Raw genomic sequence first — 14,160 nt, 5'->3', positions numbered from 1 at the left:
ATGGCAGTTCAGTAACTGTGCTGTACTTACAGTTGTTTCAAAAGCATAGCAAATGGTTTCTGGTTTTGAAAACCATTTTCAAGCAAGAAGCTTCAGTTGACTGTACCACTCACATTGAAGTGATTGCAGTGGCACTGACGGCATTTTACCAAACTGAGCACTACTCCAGAAGTTTGTTGTTTTTATTTTTGGTTGGTTTTATGCTGTTGTTGGGTTTTACACGCAAGCTAGCTTAGCCTAATTGAAAAAGCCTTATTGGTTGTCATGGCTCTCACTAAGAAATGCTGATTTCCTGCTTCAGCTGCTCATGCTGGGACACAAACCACACTAAGGTGGCTGAGAACATCTTAGATGACCGTGCTATGGCAGTGAAGTTCATCCATTTAATGAATATTTAACAGGCGAGTGCAAGCCTGCATCTTCACAGACAAACAGCATGCAAAGATGCATGTCACGTTTTCCCAAACACACACAGAGGCTTTTTCCTGGATGCCCTGACAGGAATACAATTATCCATCTTACGTTAGTTTCACAAGAGTCCTTACCTACCAGTAAGCCTCCAAAGAAGGGGCTTAGGCTTTTCACAAGGCCTGAGAGAAGTGTAATGCAAGAGCAGTTTCTCAATTCACAAGCATAGGCCAATTGATTTTGTATTTTGAACAGCGGTACAGCAGGGAAGCTCATATCCTACTTACTCAGTTTGAGTGCAGACAGGTTTAGTGAGACATGTTCAAAGATGAAGTTAATTTAAAGCAAACTGCAGCGACATATTGCACATTTGGCAGATGGAAACAGATAAGTATATTTCTTAAAAGTCTGTGTAAGTGTGTAGTTCCAGCTCCTGTCATAGGAAGGGTTAGGGGACAGAGCATGGAGCTTGAGAGCGTGCTTCAACAAGAAATGCCAGGGAGGGCCTGAGTTCCCTCTGTAGTTGTCTTGGCTGGGGGCACTTGATCTAGGCTTCACCTGTTCACCGCAGGCTTATATTATGCACTTGATCAATTAGCTAATTATAAAATGAGGCTTCTCCATGAAATACACTATTTGCTCTGTTTTTCTCTGCTGCCCGACAGTAGAACCTGAGGGAATTGCATGGAACTGCATCAGAGGTTAGGCAGGGTGTTAGACACAAGCTCTGCGCCAGAGGGCGGTGGGCATTGGGACAGGCTACCCAGGGCAGCGCTTACGGCCCCCAGCTGCAGGGTTTAAGGAGCGCTCAGACACAGTTATCACAGCGCCCCCTGCCGATCGCGCCGCTGCACTGCAACGCGCCGGCCGCTCCTCAGAAGAGGGCAGGCGCTGCCAGGAGCCAATGTCGCGGCGGCAAGGCCAGCTCACGCTAAGCGTCGAGCCACAGTACTTTAAGCTTCCACAACTGCCATTCCAAGACCACAGAACTCCGACAGGGTGAGTACGGGCCGGCGGCCCCAGACAGCTTCGCAGCCCGCCGAGGAGGTGCTGCGGTCCCACGCTCGTCCGCTCCTCTCGCGCGGACCGCGGCAGAGAGCGGCGCAGCGGAGCGGCTCCCGAACTCCCGCGGCCGCCCCAAGTATCGTGCGGGCGAAGCCGACTCCTACTCTGCCGCGTCGTCCTCGTGTTGGGCGGGGAGCGCGGCTCCGCCGGTCAGGGGAGGCCACCCCACCTGCTTCCCCCGGCCCTCCGCTCCCGGAGCGGCCGCAGCCTCGCATCCCCATTCCACCGGCCCCGCTGAGTTGTCTTCTGTTCTACAGTCTGCCGAGTTGGAGCCCGAGGGCACCGACGGGTGCGCCGTGCAGTGTTATTACTCTGTACGTGCTAATATGAACTTCCTGCCATTGAACAAAGCTGAAGCTACGTGTGTTCTGAGCCAAGCCATTCTGACGGAGAAAGCTCTACTGTTTCTTAACATGGCACAATGCTCAGCCAGAAAAGAATGGTCAGTGTCACTGCGTTGTTCCTTGCTAGTAAGTACAAAGAGATAAACGTTCCACCAGTTGATTTTTTTCCACTGTAACTCCTAATGCTTTAATGTCAGCCCAAATTTGCCAGATGGAAACAAAGAATCTGCAGGCCCTGGACTTTAGTTGTCCTCTCCCTCTACAGTTTCTAAGAACAGCTTCAAAATTCACAGAGGTAAAGTTAAAAAGAGGTATTTGGTAAGAGTCCTGCAAGATGTAATACTTGATTGTGATAGCTTGTAAAAATGGTTCAAAACTCCCATTTGAGCACTGTGACATTTTATCAACTATTTGCTTTCAGTCACTGAGCCTAGCCCAGACCAAAGCAGAACTGATACTGCAGGTGATCGCTAGACACCTGTTAAAAAGGTAGCAGCAACCTAACCCAGCTGATCACCGCTCAGTGTCTGAGCCACTGGCATGTCAAGCCTAGAGCTTGAGTGTGCTTGTTAAGGAAGTATTTCTTCCTCCTTGAGTAAACAAAGGCAACACTATTAGTTGACACGATGCTTTTGCCTAGGTGAAGGCCAGTACTCAACACTGACTTACTGCAGGTAGATGAGCAACAGCAGTTTCTAGCAAAGTACCCGCTGGATTTATCCCCCTGGACTACGATATGGTTCACTTCCTCCACCCATGGCTGCTGCTGCTTTCTGCTTGGCAGGAGCTGCAGAGACTTCATCTTGCTTATTTGTTTGCAGGCAGTAAAGAACATGCCAGGAGCAAAAACTTCAGGACAGGCGTTATGACGCAGCTGCACTCTTTGCTCATCTGCGACCTCGCCCTGCCTCTCGTCAATTCCAGTAGTGTCAGCAACGAGTTTATATTTATTCTGTCTTACGTATTTCACTTCTAATAATAAAGATTGTTGTTTCCCGCTGCAACCTCGTCCCGTCTGTTCTGAGCTGCGGGTCCGCGGGCGGGAGCTGTGGCTGACGGGCGGGCGGCGACGCTAAGCGAGCACCCGTGCGTCACGTATCGCTGGTTTTCCCCTGGCGGCAGTGGCAGCGCCCTGCCTACAGACACCGACGCTCCGCCCCGAGGAGAAGCGGGGCGCTGCCGCCATTGGCTGCGGTGCGCGGGCGGAAGTGCGCGCGGCCGGGCGGCTCGCGCTGGTTGACGGGAGCGCGGCTGTTTGAAGGAGAGGCAATGGCGGGGCGGCTGTCGGAGTCCGTCGGGCCCGGGCCGGGCGCCGAGGCCGAGGATGCGGCCGATTCGAACGCGAAGCGGGATGTCCTGGAGCATCTCTGGTTCGTGCCGCGGGGCGGGGCGGGAGCGCCGCGCGGACGGTGGCCTTGAGAGCGGCGCGCGGGAGGGCTAGTGGGCCTGACGGTATCCTTCGCTCCATTGCAGCGTGAGGACGCATCTGAAGCAGCTGGCGATGGAGTTCAGCACCGCCTGCCCCCACAGTAAGCCGCCGCCGGGGTTCGCTCCCCCGCCCTATGGGGGCGTGAGCCGTTCTTGTCGCTTTTCATTCCCCCGCGTCCCTTTTCGCCGTCGGCACGTCCCTCGAGCTACAAATGGAAGCACTCGAAAGCCGAATCGTTCCTCTGGCGCAGCGGGCGGGCGGGCGGCGCGATGCGACGGGCGGGGAAGGGGGGCTCCGGCACGCCTGCGGCGCTGAACTGATAGTCTTGCTTTGCAGGTGAAGAGTGCAACAATGGTATGGAGTTAAGCTTCGTCGAAAGGTATGCGATTCCTTACGGTCAAACTTCTCGGTTCGGTTCCCAATCGTTCTGTAGTTAAAACACGCCAGAAATGCTCTTCTGGCTATCACTGCTTGGTAAGAACTCCTCGTGACGATCCTTACTTTGTAAGGGTTCAGTTAAAGTGAGTGAAGGAACTATGGCAAAGAGATATTTCTCTCCATCTTCTAGTATAGTTCTGTATCTGCCTTGATTCCTGCCATGTGCATTTGCAGTCCTTCTGGTGATGGCTGGAATTCAGTAGCATATTTCACCATGTTAAAATATGAAACTTGAATAATTTTTAGCTTAGAGGAAAAACTCATTGCAGAGAGCAAGTAAAGAATTTGAGATTGCTCTTTAACTTCTTTGTTCTTTTCATGTTTGTTTGTTTTTCTTTTCAGTGGCAAAGAAAGTTTGGAAGAATTGGGGAAAGTAAAAACTGCCTTTGAAAGCAAAGCATTAGCCTTACGAAGGTAGACGGCTTTTCTTCCCATTTAGCTGGAGGCTTTCTGCTGCTTTATCTGTGTGCACATGCATGCACAATTGCATAATTCTAATTAAAATAGGATTTCAAAGTGATGTAGTGTGTGTTGCCAACATGAGAGATTTAACACCATTGAAACCCCAGGAACAGAAAGGCAGGTACCATAGGAAATAGCAATAAATGAATAGAAACACATGCAAGCCTCTGAGATCCTGCAGAATTACAAAAAGGCAGTTTGTATGTATATCTAGAAACAAAGCTGTTTGTAGTATTTAACAAATTCCTATGAAAGGGTGGGGGGTGATAGTTTTGGGTCTCCTATGTTGCATGACTGTTCATTTGAATTCCTACCTTTGCCCAGCATCCCTCCTGCAGACTGGGACTAATGGTGTCTGAAGCATATTTGTCAAGAGAGAAATGCATTGTTACTCCTACAGATGGTTGATTGATACACTTTTCTTGTCCTGAGAATGAAGCTTCAGTATTTAACAAGTTTGGCATTTGAAAGTTACTGTTGTGGTTGTTTTGTTGCTTTTTTTTTTTAATATGCATTTCCAATGCCAAAGTAGGTATAAATAGAACTTGGAAATCTCTTTTCTGCTATTTACCTAAATAATCTCTCAGTTGAAATCTCTGTTTCTGTCAGTGTTCATCAGAGATATGTTTCTTCTTTATACCACCCAGGATTCAGCTTACGGATGCTCTGAGAAAGAAAGTTAAACAAAATGATGGTTGCACACGGTAAGGTTTTTTGAGTTCAAGCTTAGCTTTCGCCTTTCTGATTTTCTCCCTACATATCCTAACAACTTCTTTATACTCTCCACAAGTTGCCTGTCCCTTTTTCCACAGGAGGTAGACACTCTTTTTCTCCTGGAGCCTCAGAAAAAGTTCCCTGTTCAACCATGCCAGTTTTCTTCCCTGCCAGTTACAGGAACAGCACAGGAAGACAGCCTGTTCCTGCACCTCTAAGACTTCTTTCTCAAGGAGCTCTGGCTTTCCTGGACCCCTTACCCGTCAGGACTGAATCCCAAGGATTCAGGGTCTTGAATAGTTCAAAGTCTGCCCTCTGGAAGTCCAAAGTAGCAGTTTTGCTGGCCCCTTCCTGACTTCATGAGAATGGAGAACTCTACTGTTTCATGATCACTCTCCAAGACAGCTCTCAACCTCCACACCTCCCACTAGTCCTTCCCTGTTCGTGAATAGCAGGTCTAGCAGGGTGCTTCCATAGTAGGTTCTCTTACCAGCTGTATCAGGAAGTTAACTTCCACACGCTAGAAACTCAGACTGCTGTTTCTGCACTGTGTTATATTTCCACCATATATCAGGGAACCTGAAGTCCCCCATGAGAACAAGAGCTGGTGATCACACAGCTTCTGTCAGCTGCTCACAGAAAGCCTTATCTGTCTCTTCATCCTAGTTAAGCAGTCTATAACAGATCCCCCACCAGGATGTCAACCTTGTTGGCCCTTCCCCAATCCTTGCCAATAGAGACTGAAGCTTATCATTCCCAGCTCTGAGCTCAGCAACTTAAAAACACTCTCTAAGGCAGAGAGCCAGGCTGCTGCCCCTCTCCTTCCATACCTATCTCTTCTGAAAAGCTTATAGCCATCTACTGCAATACTCCAGTCATGGGAGCAATCCCACCATGTTTCCATAATGGAAACTAAGTCATAGTTTGCCTGCTGCCATTTGCCTCAGCCCCAGTCCCTGACCTTGGCCTCAGGGAGGCAGCACACTTTCCTACAGATAGAGTCTGGCCAATATATTGGGCCTTCCTTTTCCCTCAGATGGGAGTTGCCCATGACTACCCTTTTTTCCTTCTTGGCACAGGCAGTCTTGAGGCATGGAGTCAATTGCCTCACACTAGACAACCGCTGGGTGGACTTTCCACGTGTCCTCACTCACCTCTCGAGATCCAGAGCCTCAAACTTTTTATGTAGGAGTATCTGGGGAATTGAGGTAGGTAGGGACAGGGTTTGCCTGTAACACTGAGCTGGGATCTGATTCCATTCCTCCCTTGTCTCCTAGGTCCCCTCCCTCTGCCTAACACTGACAGGGAGGGGATCCACCACTGTTTGGGGTGTATCACCACAGTGCCTTTCTCACAGTTATGGCAGGAAGTTACTCCACCTCTCTATCTCCTGCTCACAGTCCCTGATGCTCCTCAACCTCTCCACCTGCTCCTTGAGTTCTGCCACCAGGCTGAGCAGATCTTATACGTGTTCACAGCTCATGCAGGTAGTATCCCTGCCACTCTAGCAGCAGCAGCAGGCTCTGACATTCCTTGCATCCACAGATCTGAACAGCCACATTCTTAGGCAGGCACTCCATCTGGTCTCCATTACATCCCTGTCACAGGCCTGAACTGGAACTCCATCAGGAACTCCATCGCTTGTCATTCTCGAGTGCTTTGGCTTCCTTGTTTCACAGGCTTTATGACTCAAAGTATCAGACAAATTTAACTGAAACATTAGCAAAACTGGGTGGAAATAAGGAGGCTATATAGTGCTTATAACTATATTTGGTATAGTACCCTTTATTTTGGTGTTAAGATAAATGGCTATTTTTTGATTAAATAACTTTGGTTAAAGCATTTATGTTGTTGACACATCATAATGGTCATAAATAATGTAACTTTATTTCCTTCATTAGACTAATTATGGAAAGAATGAAAGACGTAATCAAGCTCAACTGCGAAATATTTCAAGCTCATCAGGTAAGTCGGTTGTACCTTCTGTTGCAGTTACACAGGCCTGCCAACTTCAGCACGGACAAAGGAACAGTTTCAAGTGACAGGAATGCACAAGTCATTTGAAGTAGATATGTGGCCCAAATGTGGTTCCTAGGGTCATTAAAATTAGCAAAATGGTTACTTAATATCAATATGTGAAAATGTCTGCTTCTAAAGCTGCACTTAACTGTTTCTGCAGACTGAATTAGCATCATCAATATTTATAGGAGATAACAGTCCAGGATCTTTTTTTCTTTCAGCAAGCACGTGTGATTAGAGAGAATTTGAATGACATTAGAAGGAGAAGATACCGTAAGTGTTTTATATATATTGGTTTTGTTTTATAATTAAAAATATGGTTCACATCTTAAACTGCTTCTTCAGAAATATTAAGCAACTATGAAATTCCCGATACAGTTATAAAAATTCTAAAGAGGGGTGTGTGGAGTATATAAAAATAAGCTTGTATGAGGTCTACATGAAAGTAAGACTGATACAATTATATCAGTCAGATAGTAGGCCAGAGATACAAGAGTGTGCTAAAAAAATGGTGATGATGTTTCAATATTCAGTTCAAGCTCCCCAGCAGGTTACACTTTACTTACGAACTCACATCAGTTCTTAGAGGCCTAAAGGATATTTTTTTTTGTCAAATTGTACTTTTGTTAAATGTTTGTGAATTAGGAGTGAGTGGATTTACGTACAAAGAACTTGTGTAGTAGTATAGGTCTTGTTATTCAATATGCTTATTACAGTGGATCAAACTTAGATTTGAAATAACTTTTCAATAATATCTTGAGAAATAAGGGAAGGAATACTGGGTCAGGGCTTCCTGTTCATGCTTTCTATTTAAGAACTCTCCCTTATTCATCCTAACTTTTAGCCTAGTTTTCTAGGGGTAATATTACTGGTATTGTCCATGTGTCCCTTGTGTGACTTTTGAATTTGCTTTCCATCACATTTGAAAAAGGGAAAAAGATCTGAAATGCCTCTGTCTGTAAAATTGTGCCAAATGAAGACAGGGTGTGGGACAGGTGTTCAAATCAGTGTCCATGTCTGATGGAAATGCAGACAGTTTTGTTAGCTGCCAGGGAACCAGTCAGTGTATGTTGGTACCAGATACCCACAGCATTTGTTTCTTGTGGAAGGTGCGTTGGAGGAAAGGGATGGAATGAGTTTGATCTATTACAGTGGAATGTCTACAAGCAAGAAGCAGCTCTTTAGGTCTTCTGCCTACTAATCAATTTTTGAATGCTTTGTTTTCCTAATAATGGAACAGTTCTGAAACAGGCCGAAGGAGAGAAGGCGCTGCAAATTTCTACCACAATGAGGAAAAAAAAGGAAGTAGCAAGAATGAAAATCAATGAAAAGTTGAAGTTACTCCATAGGAATGTACAGTATGAAAGGAAGGTGATTGTGTTAATTCAGAATATACTCCAGGTAATATTATAGCTTTCAGAAGCAGTTTGTAGTTTGCACTACAAAAAGGTAACTACTGAATGTAACTTCAAACAAAATTGTGTTTTCTAAAATCTTTTTATAACAGCATCAAATTAAAAAAACTGCAGTAAGGCATATCTTATTGTTTTAAAAACCAAAAGTGTTAAATTATTAGGAGCTGGTATGGAATAATTACTTACAGAGTTTAGAAACAGTCTATCAATGTCCATCTCTCTGATCCCTTAAAACTACATAAATAATGCATTTTCCAGAAGTGTGTCTATCATGGCAGAGGCCATATTTCCTTACACCGTGAGTCACCCCTACACCCATCAAACCAGAATAAATAAGTAGGTCTTAAACCTGTGATACCAGTGAGCCAGACTGCTTCTAATTACGTGTTGCCCTTCACAGTGTTGTGAAAGTGTTTTTAAATGTTTTCATCAGTGTTGCCTTCATGCTCTTGGTTACTCATCTGTCAGCTACTGCTAAATAGTCTGTATTAGTAAATCTGGCTGGCAGATTTCCTGGAGTTTGGCATCATGCAAAGTAAGGTAGAAAACTGATACGAGATTTGAGTAGGAGGAGAGCTTCCTGCAACATCCTGTGCTTAGAGGGGCTCTACTAAAGCTCTGCTGCTGGCTGGTACTTGTCTTTTCACAGCATCACTTGCAACACCTTACTTTGCAGATCAGTGACCTAATTAATGCAGAGATGAGAGGCACAGTGAATTGCAGGAGCTATGAGTTTGTCTAATTAGTTATGGAAATGCAGTGAAGAATGCAGTTTCTTTAAATACACATGCGTGTTGAGGTGTTTAGATGGAAGACAGGATATAACCATTCTGTGAATTCATATGCTCAGAAGAATATCAAGAACAGAAAAAAAGCCACGTGTTTTTGTGTTGCATGCTTTGTCTACCAGTGGTTTGAAATGTGTTTCTTCTCACTAAGAATGGGAAATTGAATGTTTTAGTGGGTTCTGTGTTACATTTAACTAGTTCTATTTATGTTCTAAATGACAGAAATGGACAAGTCTTTTTGGTTAAATTTAAAAATTCCCATGTTCAATCCAGAATGGCAAAGTGAGAATGTTAGAAACTGTATCATTGTGTGTTAGGACAAACTTTCTTTCATGTGGTTAAAAAGAAAAGTAAACAAACCTCTTAAATTGCCATCTTTAAAATAGGAATAATGTGTCAGCACCAGCAGAAAATCTAAAGGGCTGTTTAGTTTGCTTGTTTTTTGCCCTTGTGTTGACAATAAGATCTCCTCCCTCCCCTAGTCCTGCCAGGCACTGAAAAAAATGCTTTCAGTGTCAAGGACTTCCAAATTTGGAAAGAAAAAAGCAGATAAAAAAGCCAACACTCCACCTTTTGATCCTTTTTTGAAGACATTTGTGGTTTTTAAACTATGGTTTCTCTGTCTTGCAGAATATCATAGTTGGATGCCAAGTCAACTGGACGAAAGATCCATCTTTAAAAGCAGTTATTCTACAGCTCGAGAAAGATATCTCCATTCAGAATCTCTTGTAGTTGGCAAGATGGTGTTTAACTGTAGACTGTACTTACTTAACATATTGTATCTTATTTAGTGAAATCAGCCTTTCAATTTGAGATTTCAACCTTTCTGAAATTTCTCTTATCTACAGACCCAGGATGTAGCCGTGCCACTCACTTTTCCAAAATGATATTCTACTTGGTAGATAACAGATGTGACAATACCTATTGCATAGCTGACAAAAGGAGCTGAAGAGCGAGCTTGAGCTGTGCTATGCCAAGAACTCATTTCCCCATGAAATGCAGCAACAGTACAACAACTAACCTGTGTGTTACGATCACTTAGGCAGAGGGGCTAACGGTGCAGCCCTTCCACCAACCTGCACAGAGAGGTGCCCGCGTGGCCCTGTGCCACCAGGCTGTGGGCACCACGGCCCATGCAGAGCTCAGGCTGCAAAACTTGGTCCTAACCTCATTTTAAGCTCTGGACGTTTTATGTGTGCTCTGAAGTGTGTTTCTGCACTGCAAGGTGATTAGCTAGGTGGAGCACCCAGGAATTACATATAGTGCTGCTGCGGCGGTCCCACCTGGAAAACAGGACTGAGGTGAGAGGAGCGGCTTCGCGCGTGCGAGCAGCGCCCCACCTTCAACGCTGCCGTGCCTGACCTGTACTCGATCGGCTAAACCTGTCTGCGTCTAACGGCCTAAATAAAGCGATGACTTTCTGCTATGGCGAGGCGCCTGCTTTTCAAAAGGGCGGAGTCACCTCCCGCGGTCGCCCCGCCCGGCGCCCTGCTGCCCCGCCCGTTCTGCTCGCTCTGCCCGCTCTGCCCGCGGGGCGGGGCGCGGCGCTGCCCCTCGTGCGGGCGGCGGTGCGGGCGGCGGGGGGCACCATGGGCAGCAAGATGGCGGCGGCCGCTCGGGTCGTGCAGGTACTGGCGCACTCCGCGAGGGCACGGCGGAAACAGTGCGGTGGCGGGGCCGGCAGCTTGGCGCGGCCGAGGGGCCACGCTCGCGGCCGGCGGGGCCCGGAGAGGCCTGAGCCCGGGTTGCGGCGGGGAGGCCGGCGGTGTCCTTGGACTGGCGAGGGGGCGGGCGGCGGGGCCGGCCCGGAGCGGGTCCCGCGGTGCGCGGCGCGCTGTGAGCTGCTCGGGGCTCCCTAAGCCGCGCGGCGGTGGCCGAAGGAGGCGAAGGGAACGCGCCGCCCCTGTTGGGCCGCGAGGGCGGAGGAAGACCTTCAGAGGTGAAGTTCCTCCATGGCTGGAAGCGAAAAGGCAGCCGCTGAGGTGGTCAAGCTGGCAGTGCGCAGAGCAGCGGTATGGAGGGGCTGTATAACGGTGCGTGTCCCTTTGTATTACTGCGATGTTGGTGTTTGTCGGAAGTACACGTTATTCACCTTATTTTCTCTTCTGCCTTGTTACGTTGCAGGTAGTGAAGCCACATACTCCGCTGATTAAGTTCCCGGATAGAAAAAGCGGTCCCAGGCCTAAAAGTAAGTGTTTTGCCTGGGGATGCAGCAGGCCCCAGATCTCGTTGCCTTACCGGTTATATACCAGAATGCACTTTCTGCTTCAGCCAAATGACTCCACCGATTCAGAGTAAATTTTCTGAAAAAGGATTGTTTTACAGAATCATAGGGGTTGGAAGAGACCTCATGAGAAATCATGAGTCCAAAACCCTGCTAGAGCAGATGCCTTGCAGCAGGTCAGACAAGTAAGTGTCCAGGTGGGTCTTGAATATCTCCATAGAAGAAGACTTCACAACCTCCCTGGGCAGCCTGTTGTAGTTGCTCTGTCATCCTTACTGTAAAGAAGTTCTTTTGAATGTTCGTACAGAACTTTCTGTGTTCAACTTTTAGGCCATTTCTCTTTGTCCTCTTGCCACGCCACAACGCCACCAAAAGAGCTTGGCCTCATCCATTTGCTTCCTACCTCCAATTAGATATTCATAAACATTTACTGAGTTCCCCTGCAGTTTTCTTTTCACTAGACGGAACAAACCCAGGTTACTCAGCCTTTCCTCGCACAGGCTTTTAATCATCTTTGTGGCCCTCCACTGGACTCCTTTTTTGAACTAGGGAGCCCAGAACTGGACACAGTAGTCTAAATGTGGCCTCACCAGGGCAGAGAAGAGGGAGAGAATTCTGTTCCTTAACCTGCTGGCCACATTCTTTCTAATGCACCCCAGGATATAATTGGCCTTCTTAGCAACTAGGGCTCAACTGCTGGTTCATGGCCAACCTGTTGTCTGCGACCCCCAGGTCCTTCTCTGCAGAGCTCCTTTCCAGTAGGTCACTCCTAACCTGTAATATGCATGAGATTATTCCTCACTGGGTGCAAGACTCTACACTTGCTTTGCTCTTGTTAAACCTTATCACGTTGCTCCCAACTCTCCAGTCTGTCCAGGTCTTGCTGAATGGCAGCACAGCCTTCAGCCATTCCTCCCAGTTTTGTATCATCAGCAAATTCCTCGAAGGTGGACTTTATCCCTTTATCCAGGTCACTGATGAAGATGTTGAACAAGACTGGATCCAGCACTGGCCCCAGGAGAACACCGCTCTGTTACTGGCCTCCAAACACTCTGCACTACTGATACAGCCCTCAGAGCTCGGCTAGTCAACCAGTTCTCAATCCACCTCACTGTCCACTGATGTATTCCACATTTTTTAATTTTCATAACAAGGATGTTGTGGGAGACAGTGTCAAATGCCTTGCTGAAATCAAGCTACACAACATCCATTGCTCACTCCCCATCTATCCAGCCACTGATGACATCATAGAACATTATCACTTGGTCAAGCATGATTTCTCTTTGGTGAATCTATGTTGACTCTTCCTGATAACCTTCTGCTCTTCCAATTGCTTGGATATGGCATCCAGAAGAAGTTGTTCCGTCACCTTTCTAGGGCAGAGGTGAGGCTGACTGGCCTGTAGTTTCTGCGATCCTCCTCCTCTCCCTTTCTGAAGACTGACATTGGCTATCCTCCAGTCTTCAGACACCTCTCCCATTTGCCAAGACCTTTCAAAAACAATAGAGAACAGTTCAACAATCACCTCTGTCAGTTCTCAGCACGTGAGTGCAAACTGTTGTGGGCCATAGGTGTGTGTTTTGTTGGATTTTGGCTAGGTGCTTTCTGACCAGATCCACCTTAACCTACAAAAACTCTTCCTTTCCCAGACTGTCTCTCTTACCTCCAGGGTCTGGGATTCCTGAGGGCTAGTTTTAGCATTAGAGACTGAAGCAAAGAGGGCATTCAGAACCTCTGCCTTCTCACTATCCCCTTTTACCAGGGCACCGATCTCATTTATTAGGGGACCTACATTTTCCCTCATCTTCCTTCTACTGTTGACATACTTTAAAGAATTTTTTTTTGTTATCCTTTTCCTTGTTGGCAAGGTTTAATTTCAAGAGGGCCTTAGCCTTCTTCGTTGTATCCCTATGGGCCCTGGCAACATTCCTGTATTTATCCCAGGTGGACAGGCCCCTTTTCCACATTTAATTTCTTATTTTCTTTCAGTTTATCCGTGAGTTCCCCGCTTTTAGGTTGAAATGACTCTTTCATGTCTTCTCTACAACTAGAGGAATACAAATAATAATGCATGTCTATTTCTTCCATCTGTTCCTCGGTCAGACCAGATTCTTGAAGATTTCCTACTCACACAAAGTCCCTTTTTTGCACGTACTCATATTCACCTGAGCTGGTTGTGCCAAGGTCAGCTTTAAGGATTCGGTGATGTTTGCAGAAATGTTGCATTTTCCTCATCTCTTCTTTTCTTGATTTTTGTGGTATTTAATGTTTGTTTTATTTTAAAACCTTGGTTGCAGGTGGCAGAGCTATCCCACTGTAAGTTTTAAGAAGTGTTTCCTGGTCTTATTAATCAGTGCTGAGAAAAAAAAAATATTTCATGGCCATCTTTGAGACATCAATCTATACCTATAGCTGCGTTGATGTTTATAACAGTACTGAAGATGCTATATTTAGACATCAAAGCTATGTAAGCTGAATGTTGTTGTTTCTCTTTGGAGTCAACAAAGCATTTGAAACTAAAATAGCAAATGTCTTACTTAAATAGCAAATATCTTAGAAAGCTGTCTTACATTGCTCTTTCTTTTCTTTTCTTTTCTTTTCTTTTCTTTTCTTTTCTTTTCTTTTCTTTTCTTTTCTTTTCTTTTCTTTTCTTTTTCTTTTTCTTTTTCTTTTTCTTTTTCTTTTTCTTTTTCTTTTTTTTTTTTTTTTCCCAATACTCAGGTCAAAAATTTTCAGCACCAGAATTATCTCCTGGAAGACTTGCTTAGACATCTAAAGATTCTTCTTTTTCTTTTTTTTTCCTAATATTCAAATGTTGATGGCTAAAAACATGAATTTTAAATTTGAGAAACTA

At 45.9% G+C, this 14,160-nt stretch overlaps 2 protein-coding genes across 3 annotated transcripts in view; both read left to right on the top strand.

The window, feature by feature from the left end:
- The first annotated feature begins 3,086 nt into the window (after positions 1 to 3,086).
- On the top strand, positions 3,087 to 10,510 carry CENPH (centromere protein H). Its single transcript, XM_042875282.1, has 9 exons — positions 3,087 to 3,187; positions 3,291 to 3,346; positions 3,583 to 3,625; positions 4,027 to 4,098; positions 4,794 to 4,850; positions 6,762 to 6,825; positions 7,101 to 7,152; positions 8,120 to 8,280; positions 9,713 to 10,510. Exons 1-9 carry the CDS (start codon positions 3,087 to 3,089, stop codon positions 9,812 to 9,814), a joined length of 708 nt encoding a protein of 235 aa, XP_042731216.1. The 3' UTR covers positions 9,815 to 10,510.
- A 122-nt stretch (positions 10,511 to 10,632) lies between these two features.
- The window catches only part of MRPS36 (mitochondrial ribosomal protein S36), a 7,406-nt gene continuing 3,878 nt past the window's right edge, over positions 10,633 to 14,160 (top strand). The window contains exons 1-2 of one of the 2 annotated variants that reach the window (XM_042875494.1): positions 10,633 to 10,710; positions 11,207 to 11,270. In XM_042875494.1, the coding sequence (XP_042731428.1) occupies positions 10,672 to 10,710; positions 11,207 to 11,270 (103 nt within the window). In that variant the 5' untranslated portion in view covers positions 10,633 to 10,671. Of the gene's footprint in view, positions 10,711 to 10,963; positions 11,116 to 11,206; positions 11,271 to 14,160 lie in introns of those variants that run through there. The other variant, XM_042875493.1, reaches the window with a different exon arrangement.

This window comes from Lagopus leucura, unplaced genomic scaffold (assembly GCF_019238085.1).
Source record: "Lagopus leucura isolate 7727_CA_CO unplaced genomic scaffold, USGS_WTPT01 Super-Scaffold_100014, whole genome shotgun sequence".
NCBI lineage: Eukaryota > Metazoa > Chordata > Aves > Galliformes > Phasianidae > Lagopus > Lagopus leucura.
This window is presented reverse-complemented; position numbering and strand designations above follow the sequence as displayed.

Coding starts and splice junctions, on each gene's coding strand:
- CENPH (XM_042875282.1), top strand. CDS start 3,087: ATGGCGGGGCGGCTGTCGGAGTCCGTCGGGCCCGGGCCGGGCGCCGAG. Junction 3,188..3,290: donor GATGTCCTGGAGCATCTCTG/GTTCGTGCCGCG, acceptor GCTCCATTGCAG/CGTGAGGACGCATCTGAAGC. Junction 3,347..3,582: donor CAGCACCGCCTGCCCCCACA/GTAAGCCGCCGC, acceptor CTTGCTTTGCAG/GTGAAGAGTGCAACAATGGT.